Source organism: Danio rerio, chromosome 9 (assembly GCF_052040795.2).
Source record: "Danio rerio strain M-AB ecotype USA chromosome 9, GRCz13ab, whole genome shotgun sequence".
Lineage (NCBI taxonomy): Eukaryota > Metazoa > Chordata > Actinopteri > Cypriniformes > Danionidae > Danio > Danio rerio.
The window spans coordinates 4,292,851-4,313,292 of record NC_141029.1 but is presented as its reverse complement, the minus strand read 5'-3'; the positions used below and the strand labels follow the sequence as shown (position 1 = coordinate 4,313,292).

At 38.4% G+C, this 20,442-nt stretch overlaps 1 protein-coding gene across 12 annotated transcripts in view; it reads left to right on the top strand.

Annotated features, from left to right (window-relative positions):
• mylka (myosin, light chain kinase a) overlaps positions 1 to 20,442 on the top strand; it is a 125,630-nt gene that overhangs the window by 42,822 nt on the left and 62,366 nt on the right. For all 12 annotated transcript variants that reach the window (XM_087267340.1, XM_087267339.1, XM_087267338.1 and 9 more), the window contains 7 exons: positions 2,055 to 2,076; positions 2,540 to 3,036; positions 4,667 to 4,870; positions 8,163 to 8,297; positions 13,100 to 13,252; positions 14,585 to 14,722; positions 19,031 to 19,228. In XM_087267340.1, coding sequence (XP_087123466.1) covers positions 2,055 to 2,076; positions 2,540 to 3,036; positions 4,667 to 4,870; positions 8,163 to 8,297; positions 13,100 to 13,252; positions 14,585 to 14,722; positions 19,031 to 19,228 — 1,347 coding nt within the window. The remainder of the gene's footprint in view (positions 1 to 2,054; positions 2,077 to 2,539; positions 3,037 to 4,666; positions 4,871 to 8,162; positions 8,298 to 13,099; positions 13,253 to 14,584; positions 14,723 to 19,030; positions 19,229 to 20,442) is intronic.

Here is a 20,442-nt window from a genome sequence, read left to right as displayed (position 1 = left end):
TTACATATACAATCACATGGCCATACAAAGAAATGTACAAAAATGAAATTATACACAATTTAATAGTTTTTTTTTAAAATTCCTCTTACATTTTTGACATTATATTCAAAACACTGCAGAAATACTACATACATAGGCTACAGTACATATAGGCCTACTTTGATTAATTCAAACTAAAACCATGTGTCTGCATGTACCACAGCATACTTTTTGTTTTTCCAATCTTCGGAAATAACAGATTTTCACTTGTAATGTAAATAATAAAATTCTCCTTTATTTACACTGCACAAAATGGCATAAATGTTTTTGGAGTGCACTAAAGAGGGACCACAACTGTCTCTAAAGATTGTTAAACTAAACTGTAGTAAAAATAAGTGTGAGAGCAAATTACATACAATGTGAGCAAGGCAAAACGATTTCAAAATCTTTCAAAGTGGACTTTTAAATGCAACCCTGGCTAATTCTGAAAACGTAGTCCAGCGGACGTTTCTGGAGACCGAGGAATACCCGGGTTCGAGTACGGGAAAGAGCGGTTCCAGAAACCAGGTAAGACAAAAACAGAATCCAAAAAATAAAGCGAACGAGTTCATAACAGGGTGAGAACGTGGTCAAATCCGAAAACGTGGTAAAAAAAAACAGATGAGGGTTTTTCTTTTTCTAGACGGCTTTTCTAAATTGTTGCTCGGGTTTAGGGAAGGGAGTGGGCGGGCAGGTCAATCGATGAAACTGGTTGGGTTCATGGAAGGAGGAGGGGTGGGTCAGCCGATTGGCCTGTCGCGCAGTCAATCATTCGGTCAGTCAGACAGCGGCCTCTGGTGGGTTGATGCGAGAACAGCGTGGGCAGGAACGGCACTCGCGAGAGACGTTCGAGATACGAAAAAGCGCACACAGCGGCCTCTCGCGGATTCGCGAAAACAAAAACTACACAAATACGTACCTCCCGGGATGTATTTCGCGGTCTCCAGAAACGTCCGCTGGACTACGTTTTCAGAATGAGCCTGGGTTGCTTAAATGTATGAAAGAAATAGGGCTTAGGGGGATAACTAAGAATAGAACACAAGCAGGTGGTCTGTCTTTAACTACAGCTATAGAGGTTTAGTCCCAAGCACACAAGTTTGTGGCACTATTTGCGAATATTCCTTGAGTCAGGAAACACAGAATCGCTGAACAATGTTTGTAATGATGGAAGTTGCGACCTTGAGATGGGAAAACACATCCCGGTATTGTCTTAGTTTTACTTACATATAATTTATTGTCTTACATGACTTATCATCCAATAGGTGTCAATTTAACGTTTATGAGGTGTACTTGTTTCTGCGGTAACACTTTACAATAAGGTTCATTAGTTAATGCATTTACTAACATGAACTAATCATGAACAACACATGTACAGCATTTATTAATCATAATTGAACATTTACTAATGCATTATTAACATTCAAGTCAACAACATTAGTTAATGCACCATGAGTTAACATGAACTAACAATTAACTACTGTATTTTCATTAACTAACCTTAACTAACATGAACAAATACAGTAGTAAATGTATTGTCTATTGTTTGTTCATGTTAGTAAATGCATTAATTAACATGAACTAAACATGAACCGTTTTTGCTACTCGCAATAGTGCTTCTGTGCTGTACTGGCAACGCTGGTAAAAATGATGCCTTTCGACTCATTCATCAATCTTTATGTTTGTTAAAACCAGTATAATTTAAGTAACTGGATTAAATTTAAAAAGTCTTAAATATTCAAAATTAGTAGATACAATTCAACAAAATAATAATTATTACAAAGCACATAGTTTAATCATGAACTATGTGCAAACTGGTCAATTCTGAAAAACCCGTTATTCTCTTTTGTGAAGAGCTTGAAATTTAACAATTCATTCATTTTTTTTGGGAGTTAAAAAATTACATAAGAATAGTGTGTGTCTCACAACGTCAGGATACTAATTATAACAACAATGGCTTTAGGAATGTCTTAATATTGTCATGTTTGGGCAAAAATTTCACAGTTTGAAATATGGTTAATTCTGCTGCTCTGTTGCAGATGGAGACACCGAGACAGTCATGTAAGTAAAGATTATTTCCCACTATATTTCATAAACAGAGCATGCAAGTTTTTATTTTAAAATCTAAGCATATTTATTATTAAGATCTAGCTAAACTTTTAATGAATAAAACGTCATATACTCTAATTCAGGGGTGGTCCTGGAGGGCCGGTGTCTTGCACAGTTTAGCTCCAACACTAATTAAACACACCTGAACATGCTAATCAGTGTCTTCAAGATCACAAGAAATCTATAAGCAGGTGTGTTTGATTAGCGTTGGAGCTAAACTGTGTAGGACACCGGCCCTCCAGGACTTTGCCCGCCCCTGCTCTGACTAAATTAGCACAAGTCTATGAATATCTTATACTCTTGTGTGATCCTCAATGATATGAATATGCGTCTTTATAAAATTAGCCATGATGAGTTGGTTTATGATTTTCCTCAATGACTCTTCAAGTTAATATTTAGTATTTTCTTTCCATAGCATGGCCAAACCATCTCACAATCCCTCCAAGTCATTCATGCTCAAAGACACTTCCAACACTCTTGCCAACGAACAGAAAACTTCCAGCACATCCATCGAAACCATAATCACAGAAACACCCACACCGCTGTCCACTACTACTGTTCCCACTGTCCCATCCATGAACAGAGGAGAAACAACAATAGTAACATCATCACTTCACTCACAACCTATCAGCAGGTCCACAGATGGAAGATCAGCAACTGGCCAAAATACTTCAAACTTAGTCAATCTAAGAAGTCAAAACAGTGTTAAGAATGAGACGCATGGCACAAAGAGAGTTTTGGGTATGTTCAGAGCTCCGGGACAGATGCCACAATCATCACAGATAGAATCCAGCACTCGCCAACAAACCAAAGAAACCAGAATGGATGTGCTAGAAACTCCACCCAGTTTTGACTCGCAGCCCCAGAGCCAAGAGGTCCTGCAGGGTGAAAAGGTCACTTTCAAATGCCAAGGTGAGTTGAAGAGTGAGTTGAGTGTTTAGAATGTAGCGGAAACCGTGTACCATAAAAGGTTTGTTAGTAAACATTAGTTAGTGATGAATTTGAAATAAAAAGAAATAGCCGTATTATATGTATTCATATAGTAAAATTAAGAGAAACACAACTGAATTTTATTAGTTAACTCTGTTCAATTAAATGATGATGACATTTGATTTAATTAGTTATCAACTAAGTGAGGCAGTTGCGCGGTAGGTAGTGCTGTCGCCTCACAGCAAGAAGGTCGCTGGGTCGCTGGTTCGAACCTCGGCTCAGTTGGCATTTCTGTGTGGAGTTTGCATGTTCTCCCTGCCTTCGCGTGGGTTTCCTCCAGGTGCTCCTCCACAATCCAAAGACATGTGGTACAGGTGAATTGGGTAGGCTAAATTGTCCATAGTGTATGAGTGTGTGTGTGTGAATGTGTGTGTGGATGTTTCCCAGAGATGGGTTGCGGCTGGAAGAGCATCCGCTGCATAAAAACTAGCTGGATAAGTTGGCGGTTCATTCCGCTGTGGCGACCCTGGATTAATAAAGGGACTAAGCCGACAAGAAAATGAATGAATGAATGAGTTATCAACTATGCAATAAGCATCACTTAAGATTAATAAATAATTTTTGTTGTTCTTGTTATTACATTGACTTTGGTTAAATTAACTAATGATAGCCAACATAGCCTTACTGTACAGAGTTAATTAACTATAAACAGTCACAGATTTTTTTTTCATTTTTTTAGTCATTGGCCAGATTAACACCTGAAAATATTAATGTTTGAAAATAGTCACCTATGTAATATTTGATGATGTGATGAATCAACCGTTAATACAACAATCAGAGCTTCGTTCCTCAAAACCTTCTTCAGGCTACATCATTCTTAAGTTGTAGCGTTAAGCTTAGCGTTAGTTTCCCGAAACTATAGGGTGCTTTCACACCTGCCTTATTTAGTTCGGTTGAATCGCACTAGAGTTCGTTTTCCGTCTTGGTGCGGTTCGTTTGTGGTAAGAATATGATCGAACTAAAACAGACCCAACCGCAAAAAGTACCGCGCCTTTTGGACCAGTCAAGCTGCCGTAGGCCAATGCGCTGTGTGTTATGGGATATGGAGGAAAAATATTATATAGGTATGAAGTAAATATTATTTAGATATGAAGTTGGCTCACAGAGCTGATTTGATCATTGTAATATATGATAATAATATAATAATAAACTGTTTCCCAGTTATGGGTTGCAGCTGGAAGGGCATCCGCTGCGTAAAACATATGCTGGATAAGTTAGCGGTTCATTCCGCTGTGGCAACCCTAGATTAAAAAAAGGGACTGAGCTGAAAAGAAAATTAATGAATGAATAATAAACTGAGCAATTCCAAAAGGGCCGTTCCTGAGCTTGGTCCTTAAAAATGACTACAGGACTGTCCTGTAATACATTTTTGATGTTTTTTTGACACCAATGTTAGATGTCAGTATGATATCAAGATAGCCAATTAGTATTAAATTGATAAGCATTTTAGACTTATTTTTTATTTATTTCTTAACATAAAAGTGGCCACCAGAAAGGTTGCGTCAGCTTGTGCAGATGTTGTTAAATGAGTGCTCTGATTGTGTGCCCTCAGTGTCCGGGTCTCCAGTGCCTGCAGTGAGCTGGCTGAAAGATGGAGCTCCTCTCAGACAGAGATCAGATGTCAGCACTCGACAGGAGGCCGGCCTGCATGTTCTGTGTCTGGACAATGCTCACATAACTGACACGGGACAGTATGGCTGCACTGCTGCCAACAGAAGAGGAAACACCGCGGCCCACTGGAGTCTGACCGTCAAGCGTAAGAATCCAGCAGTGACATTTTAATCTACATTTGTTGGATTGTTGTGCTGATAATGAGAAGTTGACGTTTTTTTTTTTCTGTCTATTATGATTGCACATTTTTATGAGCGATTAATTCAGAGACTGCATGGATTCTACTATTCAAATATTTGTTGGAGTTTTTAAAGGTATTGAAAAAACAATTGTGTATTTTCACAGAGCTGCCACATGAAACTAGCAAATCATTACAATATTCTATAGTATAAGATTGCACAATATATCGTCTCAGCATTAATATCGCAATATGTGAAACTGCGATAGTCACATTGCAGGAGTTGGGACTATAATAACCAGCCACAACAGTTCAGAACGTGATTTTTTGAGTCATACCAGGGTTTATCAGTAGAGTGACAAATTTTCAATGTGTTTTTGAAACACATGACTGTATAAGACTTCAAGTAAATTTTAAACCAAGAAAGTATAAAGTTAGAAGCTATAAAAAATATTAATTGCATTTAATTATTTATACAACAAAGTCTAGACATTATTAGTTTTGAATATCTGTACCTCAGTACTACTAGATTCCTCATAAACCATTAAGCATGGTTTATTTCATTTGTATTTGGTTCAGTTGACATCATCTTGCGTGAAATATGTTTCTTATATTTCATGCAGGTGTACTCCCCTGCAAACCCTGCAGAAAAATCCAGCTTAAACCAGCCTAGGCTGGTTGGCTGGTTTTAGCTGGTCGACCAGGCTGGTTTTAGAGGGGTTTTGGCCATTTCCAAGCTGGTTTCCAGCCATTTCCAGCCTGGTCTTAGCTGGTCAGGCTGGAAAATGACCAGCCAAATCCAACTAAAGCCAGCTTGACCAGCCTGGTTTAAGCTGGATATAGCTGGTTTTGGCTGGACTCCCAGCTTGGCTAGGCTGGTCAAGCTGGTTTTAGCTGATCATCTCCCAGCCTGACCAGCTAAGACCAGGCTGGAAATGGCTGGAAACCAGCCTGGAAGTGGCCAAAACCCCACTTAAACCAGCCTGGTCGACCAGCTAAAACCAGCCAACCAGCCTAGGCTGGTTTAAGCTGGATTTTTCAGCAGGGAAGTAATCGCAATAGAGCTAAAACGATAAACTCTTTTCAAATACAGAATAAACCACCTTTAAATTATATTCATATTACAATATATATTGTCTTTCAGCTGGGGCGGCGCTTTAATCTTGAAATGTATAGTTTGTCTAAAGCAGGGATTCAATCAGATAGCGCAGTCGTCCCTCCATAGTAAAAAGCGACATTTTGTGTCTGCCGGTTTTGTTTACTTGCGGGAGTTCACTGGCATTTTCCCTCACGTGAATTCTGACCAATCGAAAAGCAGTATAGGAAATATGTTCAACAACATCTGGCCAATGAGTGATGTGGATTTTGTCAGATGACTGCATTTTGGTTCTTTTTATCTGGTTTGGACCAAAGCCAGCAGTGTGGTGTGAGAAGGAACCAAAGACGGCAGAAGGTGCAACAATGTATAATTTATTGGCCTTGGTCCGAACCAAATGAAGCGAACTACAGAACTACAGCCAGTCAAGCTTACCCTCTTTAAGTCATACTTTCAAGAGGTGGGTCTGGACCACTCTTATACCCCATCACTGCTTTTTTGTTGCATACACTCAGTGTTTAATAAGAAAAAACATATTTCAGAAATGTTTACACAGGCTTTACTCAATAATTTAACTTTCAAATCAGGAAATCAACATTTGGTCCAATAAGTTTTTTTTTTTTGTATAAATATATTATTATTGCTATTTTTTCTATCCCATACCCAGTACATCTATTAGTACACCCCACACATAACTCTCTTTTAAATCAATATTTTCTGTAAGATTTACAATCTTATATTTGTGTTTATACAACAGATTATTCCACAAATTTGCACATATCCACTGCACCACATTGCACTGATTTACCTATTTAAACTGTATATACCCACTGCATATGGACATCTGTAATTATGTACACACCGACTGGACATATACACTTGCAATCATGCTTATCTGCACACTACTGATTATTAATAGCAACCTGCACATATATTCATATATTGTGACATGTACACTTGTAATCATGCTTATGCATCTGCACACTACTGATTATTAATAGCAACCTGCACATATATTCATATATTGTGACATATACACTTGTAATCATGCTTATCTGCACAGTACTGATTATTAATAGCAACCTGCACATATATTCATATATTGTGACATGTACACTTGTAATCATGCTTATCTGCACACTACTGATTATTAATAGCAACCTGCACATATATTCATATATTGTGACATATACACTTGTAATCATGCTTATGCATCTGCACACCACTGATTATTAATAGCAACCTGCACATATATTCATATATTGTGACATGTACACTTGTAATCATGCTTATGCATCTGCACACTACTGATTATTAATAGCAACCTGCACATATATTCATATATTGTGACATATACACTTGTAATCATGCTTAAGTATCTGCACACCACTGATTATTAATAGCAACCTGCACATATATTCATATATTGTGACATATACACTTGTAATCATGCTTATGCATCTGCACACTACTGATTATTAATAGCACCCTGCACATATATTCATATATTTTAAATCTGTTAATAGCTAATCCAACCTTAATATAATGTTGATAGTACATCCATCTGTAAATATCACTATAGTTTTTCTATAACTGCACTTTATAACTTATACCTGTATCCTGCACTTGCTGCTATTGCACTGCTGGTTAGACCTAAACTGCATTCCGTTGCATTGTAATGACAATAAAGTTGAATCTAATCTAATCAAAGACAAAACTAGATAGAACACCTAAATCAATAAGTTGGGGGAAAATATGAAACTAAACTTTAATAAACAGGAAAAATCAAGAAAAACATAAAAAATATCAAATTTAGTTGAACATGTTGTAGTTTGTAATTTTTTTTAATTTTTTTGCGATAACTTGAAATACACTAAAATAACCGCTTAGTAAAACATACTAAGCGTTTACTCTCCAAAAATTGTCTATATTCACTGAAAAAAATTCTATAAAAAAATCAAGAGATGGTGTACTCGTTAATGCTGAACACTGTACAGTATATGCAGCATCCTGATGAGGAAAAAAAAAAGTTCATGATACTTTATTTGTCAATAATATTGTGTTTGGTTTTTGGTAGTAGAATGAGTAGTCTGACAGCGCCACCTGTTGGTGAAATCGCTGCAGATGCTGCATGGTTTCAGTGTATTTGTGTGTGTGTTGTAGGTGTGCGAGTGGATGCGAAGCCCCCAGTGTTCAGCTCTGCTCTGAAGGATTGTTCGGTGTGTGAAGGACAGGAATTTACCCTGCAGTGTTCAGTGGAGGGCAAACCACAGCCTGAGCTCTCCTGGCTGCACAACGGTGAGAGAAAATCACTGCTGAACAGACAAATGGTATTTACACAGTGGGCTGATTCTTGAGAGTTCAGCTTAGCCCAAACCAATCTGAAATGCTGGGTAACAATACTCTCTCAACAGACTAGTCAGTAACACTTTAGTATAGGGACCAATTCCCACTTTTAACTAGTGGCTTATTACTTCATTATTTTACGATATTTGCTATTTAAATGCAATAAATAAACCCACTACCTTACTAACTATTAATAAACAGCAAATTAATAGTTTATTGAGCGAAAAGTCTTAGTGGTTTGTTAATAGCGTTAACTGTACCTTAAATTAAAGTGTGACCGACTAGCCTAATGTAAACCTGTTGTGTTTGTTTATTTGTTTGTTTTTGATTATTCATAAAGCTTGGTACAGTGTACTAGAATATACATTTTTGTTAGATTTAAATATTATAAATATCACTCATTAGCAAATAAAATCAGATAAAAATGTCTTCTATATTCTTACATTTAATATATGTATACAGTCAAGCCCGAAATTATTCATACCACAGGTGTATGACCAATTTCAGGTTTGACTGTATGTGTGTATTTATAATAATAAATAATATTTTAATAAAATAATATTTAAAAATAATTTAAATAATGTTATATATATATATATATATATATATATATATATATATATATATATATATATATATATATATATATATATATATTAGTCATAATAACACCAATAATAACAATAATGATTATTATTATTAAATAATAATATAATTTTTAAAAGATTAAAAATAATATTAATATATGTATGTAATAATACCAAAAATAATAATAATAATAACAACTAGGCCTGTCATGATAAAAAAAAATGTTGTGAAATATATTATGACAGAAATTGTTGCGATAAGCGATATTATTGCTATTTTAAGATCATTTTATGCCACGGATTTTACAACACTAATAATGCAAATACCCTTAAACACTTTCAAGGGACAAAAAAAAACGTAAGGTTGTTTAGATTTGGTAATCTGATGTTAAGAGTAAATGTCCTAATATATATCATGTCAAGTTATAAACATCGACATGTGAGGTAGAATTTAAGCGTCCTTGTAAAACGGTTTTACTGTTAGTTGCAACACAGGCTCATTATGAAAACGCACCCCTCGGCTGGGTCAGCTGGCATTTCTGTGAGTTTGCTAGCTCCATTTGTAAAGTCGTTAGTTTAGATTAATTGGGATGACAGAGGAGTGAAATATATATTTTTAATAATAATAATAATAGTAATTATATATATATATATATATATATATATATATATATATATATATATATATATATATATATATATATTTATTTTTATATATATATATATATATATATATATATATATATATATATATATATATATATATATATATATATATATATATATATATATATATATATATATATATATATTTAATACACAAAGCATATCAAACATTAAGCGACCGTTACAATATTACAATAATTAACATTCTCATTCGCAGCTTCTTATTGACTCTATCCGGTCCACCTTAAAAACCGTGACGCTTCCGTTTTTCAGCTTCTCATTGGCGCTGAGGAAAACACTCTAAGCAAGGGCTTATTATGCGGCCCTGGCACCTTCTGGTGGATAGACAACGTCAACTGTCTTTGGCCGCCAACGAGCTGTCAATCTGAAATTGTAAATATTTTAAAATAGGCACTATTCTTACAAATAAACTGCATAGTTGCAATCTAAACAACTACATTCTCGACTAAAAAAGCCTCAAAAGTACATTATGTTGTCTAACAGCAGTAATATTTGTCAAACTGTAGCGTCTCTCTGCTTGTTGCTGGCTGTATGTGGGCGGAGTAATACACAGTGAAGGGTGAAGAGGCCTTTGTGTGATGTAACTGGCAAAATATTGCACTGCTATCAGCCAATCAGATTCAAGAACCAGACAGAACTGTTGTATAAATATATTTATTTATTTATATTTCACTCCTCTGTCATCCCAATTAATCTAAATAATGACTTTGCAAATAGAGTTATTTAAGTCATCTGCTGAAATTGTATTTATAGCACAGAATATATCACAGAGGAAAAAAATTGCAATGTAAATTTTTATTCCAATATTGTGCAGCCATGAATAATAGTATAAATAAAGTTAATATAAAAAAATGTCTAGTTGCCAAAGAAGTAAGCTAAAAAATGAATAAGATGTGTAGAGATATAATTAAATCATCTTGAATACTATCAACTACAGCAAATGTGAAATATTTAAATACATATTAAAATAAGAAAAGTGCTTCTTTTTAACCAGTAGATGGCATACATGTTGTTTTACTTCCCCAGTGCATTGGCTGATTTGTTTTATCTCTAATTTCTGTCCATGTGACACTGAATGCAGCCACATATGTCTTTCAGCTGAGTGTCTTAGAAACAATTGCATGTACAGTGATCATTTGTTGGATTTTTTTTTGTCTCTTCACTTCTTCCAAACCTATGTAGTTTCTTCTCTTGAACACAAACAAAGAATGCTGACAAAAAAAAAAAAAAAACTCCATTCATTAGCATAGTATTTTAAGTTCCTACAACGGATGCCAATGGCTGCTTCATCCAACATTCTTCAGCAGAACACAAAAATGTATACATGTGTAAAAACATTAAAAGCAGTATATAGTGAGGGAATTTTCATTTTTGGCTCAACAATGTCAACAATTAAACAAATTCAACAATTAAACTGATATTGTAGTGACTGTGTTACCTTTAGTTTCTAAGCCTGAGAAAGGATATCAAACCTGCCATCTTCAAAACAATGCAACTTTAAAGAGCCCCTATTATGGGTTTTTGAAAATGACCTTCCATACAGTGTGCAACACAGCTCTAAGTGAATGAAAACATCCAGCTGATGTTTAAATCTGAAAGTGTACCTTGTTTAAAAAATATATAGGGTTTTTTTAATAAAAGATTCGACACAGAGTCATTTAAATGATTTGTCACTTGTCCGGATCTTTTGCCTATTCGTATTGACGTTGACACCAAACAATAATTTCATATGATTTTATATATTTCCACAATTAAATTAATATTTAATGACATTTTAATGCCAAATTCGGGTCAAAAATATATTAATGACACTGTTATAAAATTCATGACAAATATAATGGTATCATGACAATCATGTTTATGACAGATTTATGACATGTTGTCATGACAAAGACAAAAATAGGTTTTGATGCATTTTTTTATGTCAAGTTGTATCTTTGTATTTGAAATGATATAAATGAGTGAATGACAGTTGTAATTAGCATGCATAAAATCTAATTCACATTCATGATGTGTGTCATAAAGGTTTAATGACGTTCTTATGAACACCCCTTCAAGTAAATGGTTACTATTTTGGTCAATATCTTATTTAATCGTGAGAAAAATATAAGATAGTAAGTATTTTAGCTCAGAAAAGGCTGCATTGTGTTTCTATTTGTTTTGAATGGTTAGAAAACACTTTTCGCCTTTGACACAGAAACTGTAGAAACTGGAACAAGAATCAGACTGTCATACATTGTGGTTCACTACAGTCCAGCTGAAAGTCTCTTGAGCTAGAGTCTGGGTTTCCCTGAGAAACTGCGTCTCTCAGCAGGGGCCTTTGAGCAAATATGAGACCTTACAACCATATAAGGAAAAACATGCATCACTCACCCTGAAATATTACACAGAGATGGACTTGGTAAGTTGGACATCTATGAGAGGGAGAGTAAGAGAGAGAGAGAGAGATTGAGAGATTTACAATCTCAGGGTAAAAGAGAATTTCAAAAATAAAGAAAAGTAAAAACAGCTTTTTCCTCATGATTTTAGAATCATTTTAGCTATTTGAATCTTGGTGGGTCCATTTAACAGTAAAAACATTTGCAAGCAAAAACATTTACTTTTTCTGCAAGCAAATAACATTAGACGATGGTGATGATATGGGGAGGGTTAGGAGGCCATGATGGACAGAGGCCAGTGGGCAGATTTGACCAGGATGCCGGGATTAAACCCCTAGTCCACAGGTGTCAAACTCAGTTCCAAAAGGGCCGCAGCTCTGCACAGTTTAGTTCCAACCCTAATTAAACACATCTGATCAAACTAATTGAGTCATTCAGGCTTGTTTGAAACCTACAGGTAAGTGTGTTGGAGCAGGGTTGGAGCTAAACTGTGCAGGGCTTCGGCCCTCCAGGAATTGAGTTTGACACCCCTGCCCTAGTCTTTTCGAAGGACATCCTGGGATTTTTAACGACCACAGAGTCGGGACCTCGGTTTAACATCTCATCCGAAAGACGGCGCTCACTGAGCAGTATAGAGTCCACGTCACTATACTGGTGCATTAGGACCCACACAGACCACAGGTTGAGCGCCCCCTGCTGGCCTCACTAACACCACTTCCGGCAGCAACCTAGCTTTCCCATGTGGTCTCCTATCCAGGTACTGACCGGGCGCAGCCCTGCCTAGCTTCAGTGGGCGACCATTTGAGAGCTAGCTGCCGGCATAATTGATATTCATAGTATTTGCTCCTTCTATAGATGTAAATGGTGCTGCTTTTTTCCCAACATTGTTGTTCAGAATACCTTGTTTTGTGTTTGAAAGAAAAAATAAATTCATAAACGTTTTGACCCACTTGAGTGTACATAAATGGTGAGGAGATTTTCATTTTTGGGTGAACTATCTTATTAGGAATCATCTCCACCCAATCCTCGGTGCTACGTTTAAAGGATCAGTCCTTGAATCTGTTCATCAGTTACTAATGCAGTCTTTGTTTCTGTCTTTCAGATAAGCCCATTCCATTCTCCCATACCATGTTTGACAACAGTAAAGCTCAGCTGAGAGTTCAGGCGGCTGTATTGGAGGATGCAGGCGTTTATTCGTGTGTAGCAGTGAATGAGCATGGCAGAGCGGTGTGTACAGCCCATGTGCTGGTTAAAGGTAAGACACACGTTTGCTTTCTGCATTTCATCCTCTCCTACAGTCTGCAGGAGTTTGCTGTGCGCTCCGTTATTAAGTGAATATCATGACTGTGTTTTTAGAGAGTTATTTTAAGGTCCCCGGGATTAGAAAAACATCTGCTCTCATGCAGACTGTGAGGCTGTCTGAAGGCGGAGGTTCCATGTTCAAGTGGGTTAAAAATGTAAAATACCAGTCTTTTCCCACACACACACACACACACACACACACACACACACACACACACTTACTGCAGTAGCTGGATCTAATCTGAGTTTCAGAGGACGACATGAAGAAAAATTTACTCTGTCTCCGAAATTCATTTCAGACCCTTTAGCATTATGCTACAGTCAGATGTTCAGTATGCGTTTAGGTGCATAAAAGTAGCATGGTGTCATGCACTTAATATGTAAAACATTACAAATAACTAAGGGTAGCAGTGTTCCAATTCTCTTTGGCCTTAAGGCGAAGGGCTAAAGGGAAGGGGTAGATGAAAAATTTTCCCAGAATACACCAGCTACAACGGCAGGATTGTTGCACCCGGAAGTCAGGAGATCCACAAATTAGTATTTCTTGTCATTCTTACGAATTTTTACAACAAACAAGCACATGTTTTAATATATTCATAACCGTGTTCATGTTTTACTTTTATGCTGTAATAAAAATGCTAAATTTCAATATCTATAGTTCAAGGTCTATAATCCCTGATATCAGTGGCGTAGCGCAAAATGTGGAGGCCCCCCTTCAGGGATTACTGATGGGGCCCCCTGATGATGGGGGGGGGGCAACGCGGGGAAGCGATCACAAATTGAGGAGCGGGGAAGGGAGGCGCGGTGGAGCAAGAAAGCGGGGAAGCCTTTACAAACTGAAGAGCGATCACAAACCGAAAGCGGCAAGAACGTCAAAGTAGCCAGAAGTCATTCATTTTCAATGAGAACCGGCGGCGAGTAATAGCACGGCGCGTCTTCTCCGGTGTGAGCCTCGAGGAGAATTGAAATCAAGTCAACTTTATGGTAATGAGCTTTGACGCGGTTCGGCGGCAAGCAATTAGAATGAAGTAGTCCACCGCTTGAGAGGTGTTTAGAGAACACAGACCTGTGAACTTTGGTTCCGATCACAGTTGTTCCCAAGAGTTTGATTATTGCGGTTGCCGGATTTTCAATTATTGAAAATCGCGACGACCAGGGGCCCCCTAATCACGCATAATGATGTTCTTCAAAATGTCCAGAACACAAATAAATGAATAAGAATGTAATATGCTTTCATTTGTAAATCCGGCTTTTCATGTACAGTAGCATGTGTGTTGTTCTCCAGCAAGGCCAAGGGTGAAAAGGTCTGCTGCTCCTCCTGTTACTGATCTGAGGAGAACATCTGCTCCGCTGTTCCTCAAAGGTCTACAGGACCTCAGGGTGATGGACGGCAGTCAGGTCATCATGACCGTGGAAGTGACAGGTATACAACATTCAGCTTATTAATCTACACTGACAAACAATCATACTTAGCAAATATAAGGGAACATTTTGCATTCAACACTCTAAAAAATATTGTTTAGACCGAACAAAAAAAAATTTAGGCAACAGTTTTCATCAATATATTCAAGTTACAACAACATCTAACAAAAAAGGTTTAGACAATAAACTTTATTATGTTAGCCAAATGGCCTTTTCCTCTTCAATCAGTGGCACTTTAACATAGCATAAACTCCATTTTTTAAGTTGAGTCCTCAAAAAACTAAGTTGTTTCGACTACTTTTTTAAATTAAAATTTAAAATCAATCCAGTGTTCAGACTTCAGATAGACTTCAGAAAATAATGTTCTTGAGATGCATTACTTTTGCACTGGGCTTCAGTCCATCAAGTTCGAGAAACTTCACAAGTATATTTAAGTTCCTTGAGGTAGTTCAGATTCAGAGCATGTAATATGCCCATGAGCAGACCTCAGCACCTTCAGATATCCATTTCATTTAGGATTCTCATGCCCTCAAGTATGATGGTTTCCGTCTTGTGGTTCAATTCCAAGAAAAAAACTTTTTTGAGTCAAAAAACACTGCTAACTTCAACTATATTTACCAGGATTAGCCAACAACTGACACATAGCCCTACGCCGTGGCCGTCGGCGTCGCTGACGTGCACCTCTCAAAAAATGTAACGCCCCATTCACACGGGGCTTCAGCATCAACGCTTCCCATTTACTTTGAATGGGTGACGTCAGGCGTTGCCGAACTGCATTGTGGATCTGTCGGCGCCACTTCAGAGGCGTTGCTCGCTTCAGAAGTTGGGACTAGCTCAACTTTTCAAGCGCCGACGGAAGCGTCAGCCAATCAGATCATTGTATGCAAATACAAAAGTTCAGACAGTGGCCTATTGCTGACTGAATTTCATTGGCTGACGCTTCTATGACGATAGCTTCAATCCCAACTTCAGACACGCCTTCAGTCAAGCGTTGATGCTGAAGCCCCATGTGAATGGGGCGTAACTATACATCGCAACGACGCGTAGGGCAATTGATTGGTCGGCTTGGTATCGCTGACGAGTCTGGGCGGGACCGAGAGCCCAATGGAACGATTGTTTACAAGTGTGGAGTCCCGCGAAGGAGCTCCTGATAGAAAGTTTTGTTTCATGTTTACCGGTTCCTGCCTCAAAATGAGCGAGTTTGAGCCACTTACATGCCGGAAGCGTTCAGAAAGTACAAAACACCAGCGAAGAAACTCGACACAGAGACACTTTAACTCCTCACTAGCGTTTCGGAAGTGTTAATGCAGACCAACAGAGACAGCTCGCAGAAGTATAAATGCACAGCTACGCGCGTTGCATGCGCCGTTGGTTACGCTGTTGACGCAGAAGTATAAACCAGCCTTTAAACTTGTCCTGACTTGCTTTTTGCTTGTTCAGAGGGGGGAGGAGCTTTGAAATCCAGAACTCCATTATTGTAGAAAAATTGAATTATCAACCCAATTTCTTTGGGTTGATACTAGTTAAATATTGTTTTAAACTAACAGACATATTTACCCTTAAATAAGCTGCATTTTTTTTGTTGATGTAATTAGAAATATTTTGAACCCAAGCTCATTCTGAAAACGTAGTCACGCAGACGTTTCTGGAGACAGCGGAATACGTCCCGCCAGGTACGTACAGCCGCGTTTATTTTTTTCAAGCGAACGCTGCAGGGCGGTGTGACGCTGTTCCGGCCGACCGCTTACCTCCTTGTGGAGGGCTTCCCCGCTGCAACCCGTTTGTCCACTCAGCTCACCGTGTACGTCGGCAGGCTCGAGATGAAGAGAGGAGTCGACCACGGCGATCGGTTTCGAGTCCGGGGAAGAGCGGTTCCAGCAATCAGGTAAGACAAAAACAGAATCCCAAAAATTAAGTGAACGAGTTTCATAACAGGGTGAGAACGCGGTGAAATCCGAAAATGCGGTATAAAAAAATCAGGGCTTTTCTTTTTTTGGACGGCTTTTTGTAAACTGTTGCTCGGGTTTAGGGAAGTGAGCGGGCGGGCGAGTCGATCTGTAAAATTGGTTGGGTTTAGGGAAGGAAGAGCGCAGGTTAGCCGATTGGCCGGTCGCACAGTCAATCATCCGGTCAGTCGGACAGCGGCTTCTGGTGGGTTCAAACGAGAACAGCCCGGGCGCGAACTGCACTCGCGAGAGGCATCTGAGGTGCGAAAAACAAAAACTGCAGCCGCGGGACTACTAGTCTCCAGAAACGTCCGCGGGACTACGTTTCCACAATGAGCCCGGGTTGAATATTTTCCTGTTGTAAAAACTTAATCAAATATTCCGACAACTTAAAAGTTTTAATCTAATCAGCAATTTAGAATTTTTAAGTTACAACAATGTATTAAACTATGTAGTGGTAACAGACCTCTTGAGTTATTTTTTATTGAGTTTTGAATTTTAGCTTTTATTCAACATGAAATGGGCTTGTATAATGTAAAAAGCCGCTTAACACTTTAGCCATTAAAATGTAGTAGCCACTTAACACTATTGAACTCCGGTCTTAGTGTGCTTTCACACCTGTAGATCGATTGTTTTGTTCCAAAACAGGATTAAATTGTTCTTGGTAGAGCTTTCTTTTACATCTCGCTTTTTAATACAGGTTTATACTGGATAAAATTGTGCCAAAACTTCCAAAAGCCTCTCCATATTTCTCAATAGCTTGTGTTTTGCTGTGTTAAGTTGTAATGAATGGAATTTCCTTTGTACTCCCTTAAGGGGCATCATTTGTGCGTCGACCGGGGTCTTGTGTGCTTGTGTGTGTTTGTACAAATGACTTAACTCTGCTCATTATATAATTGTGAGCATTTCCTGTTTAAAGGACGACATCTGAGGAGTCTCCTAACTGGGGATTTGCCTGGACATGTGACTTCAGCAACATATTGTTATTATTATTATTCAATCCAATGTCAGTACTGTGACTTGTAAGTCATACTACACAATTCTCATTGTCCCACTGATCCCATTCATCGCCTCTAATGATAATTGACATCATAGTTCACCCAACACTGAAAATGATGTCATCATGTCATCAAGCATGTTTGACTTTCTGTTGAACACAAATGAATATATTTTGAAGAAAACTAAAAATCTGTTACCGCTACCTTCCATAGTGTTTGTTTTTCCTACTGTGGAAGTCAAGAGTTACAGGTTTTCAGCTATCTTTAAATAACTTCTTTAGTGTTCAATAGAATTTCAAGAGTTCACACTCAGCTGAGGATCTATCAAAAGCTTATTTGGCATGCTGTCCTGGGAGAGAGCCCCGAGCTCAAGGGATCCTCGAGCCCGGGGCTTCCTCCCGTTGGCAGAGCGAGAGGGCAGCCTGAGCTCGGTGGATCTCAGAACTCCCTGGCCGTGGTAGCTAAGGGAACACATGAGAAAAAAGGGTTAGACAAGTGCTTGATTGGTATGCATGTTGTATATCTTTGGATGGTGGGAGGAAACCGGAGAACCCGGGGAAAACCCACGCGGACACGGGGAAAATATACAAACTCTTCACAGAAACGCTTACCGGCCTGGCGGGATCAGGACCGGCAGTGATCTTCCTGTGGGGCTCACAGTGCTAACCACTGGGCCGCCGTGCCACCCGATCAGTGGTAAAGGAGAAGAATAGGGGAGGAAAGGGGGTTTCTTCCAAACGAAAATAAAATGGACTGAAAACAGTGGTTATTTATAGTAGCTTAGGGCTCATATGAGTGGAAGATCGGGATTAGCTAATATGAGACCGGCCATGATAAATCATAAGCACATGATCCTCTCGAAATTATTTATTCATTTATTTTCTTGTCGGCTTAGTCCCTTTATTAATCTGGGGTCGCCACAGCGGAATGAACCGCCAACTTATCCAGCAAGTTTTTACGCAGCGGATGCCCTTCCAGCTGCAACCCATCTCTTGGAAACATCTACACACACATTCACACACTACGGACAATTTAGCCCACCCAATTCACCTGTACCGCATGTCTGTAGGGGAAACCGGAGCACCCGGAGGAAACCCACATGAAGGCAGGGAGAACATTGTTGGTGGAGAACTCCACACAGAAACGCCAACTGAGCCGAGGTTCGACCCAGCAAACCTTCTTGCTGTGAGGCGACAGCACTACCTACTTCGCCACTGCCTCGCCCTCCTCTCAAAATTAGTTTATAAATAAACTTCACAGAGCAAAGAAACACAATGTTTTGGAATCATTTGAGTCTGAGTGCATACATTTTTTGAGTGAACTATCTCTAATACTATTTGCAAATGTGATGTGTTTTGTATGTAGGAAACCCTGCACCTGAGGTGGTCTGGCTGCATAATGGAAAAGAGATCCAGGAGTCAGAGGACTTTCACTTTGAAAAGAAGGGCGGTCAGTATACACTCTTCATACAGGAGGTGTTTCCTGAGGACACGGGGACATACACTTGTGAGGTGTGGAATGAAGCCGGCAACGCTCGAACTCAAGCTTCACTCACTGTACAAGGTACGAATTGCATAGCAAAACGACAAAGCAGGTGTAAGCTACCACCAAATACTGATAGAAGATTTTCCTGCAACCAACTTTTTTAAATGGTTCACACAAACATGAAACTTCCGTTATGAATTGCTCACCCCTGAGACTTTTGTCTTCAGAATACAAATTAAGATAGTTTAGATGAAATCTGAGAGCTCCCTCATCCTCCATAAGCCTGGTTTATACTTCTGCGTCAGGTGACCGGCGTAACCCACAGCGCATGCAACGCCCGTAGCTGTGCATTTATACTTCTGCGCGCTGTCTCTGTTGGTCTGCATTAACACTTCCGAAACGCTAGTTGGCAGTGAGGTGTAAATGTTCCTGTGTGTTGAGTTTCTTCGCTGGTGTTTTGCTTTTCCTGAACACTTCCTGGATGTACAAGTGACTCAAACTCGCTCATTTTGAGGCAGGAACCGGCGGATGTGCAACAACTTTAACTATGAGGTAAACACAAAACAAAACTTTCCATCCGGAGCTCATTCACGGGACTCCGCACTTGTAAACAATCGCTCGCGCCATTCGCGCGGCTCTTGGTCCCGCCCAGACTCGTCAGCGCTACCAAGCTGACCAATCACAGAGCTTGCGCTACGCGTTGTTGTGACGTGTAGTTACATTTTTTGAGAGGTGCACATCAGCGACGCCGACGGCCACGGCGATGGGCTATGCGTCGTAGCATACGCTGGCGTTTGACGCAGAAGTATAAATCAGCCTATAGAAATCAATGGTTCAAAAATAGCAAAAATACATCCTCAAAACAGATTCAGATCCTGCATCCAGTGGTTCAATCAGAATGTTTTCAAGCTACACAAATAAAAAATAACTAAAAAAACTGAAAAATAACGACTTTTTTTAAACAGTTTTACTCTCGTCAAGGTGGCCATTGCGCCACCACAAGACATGCCTTCTTATATTGTTAGCAGAATTTTACATTCATAATGTACTGTAGATGTACTAATAAAGAAACCAAATTTTAAGGTATTGATGTCTGAAATATGTTTGTATATTTCCAATATTATATATATATATATATATATATATATATATATATATATATATATATATATATATATATATATATATATATATATATATATATACTGTATATATATATATATATATATATATATATATATATATTTTTTTTTATTGTAAAATGCTATATCCTGGTTTTAAATTAAAAAATG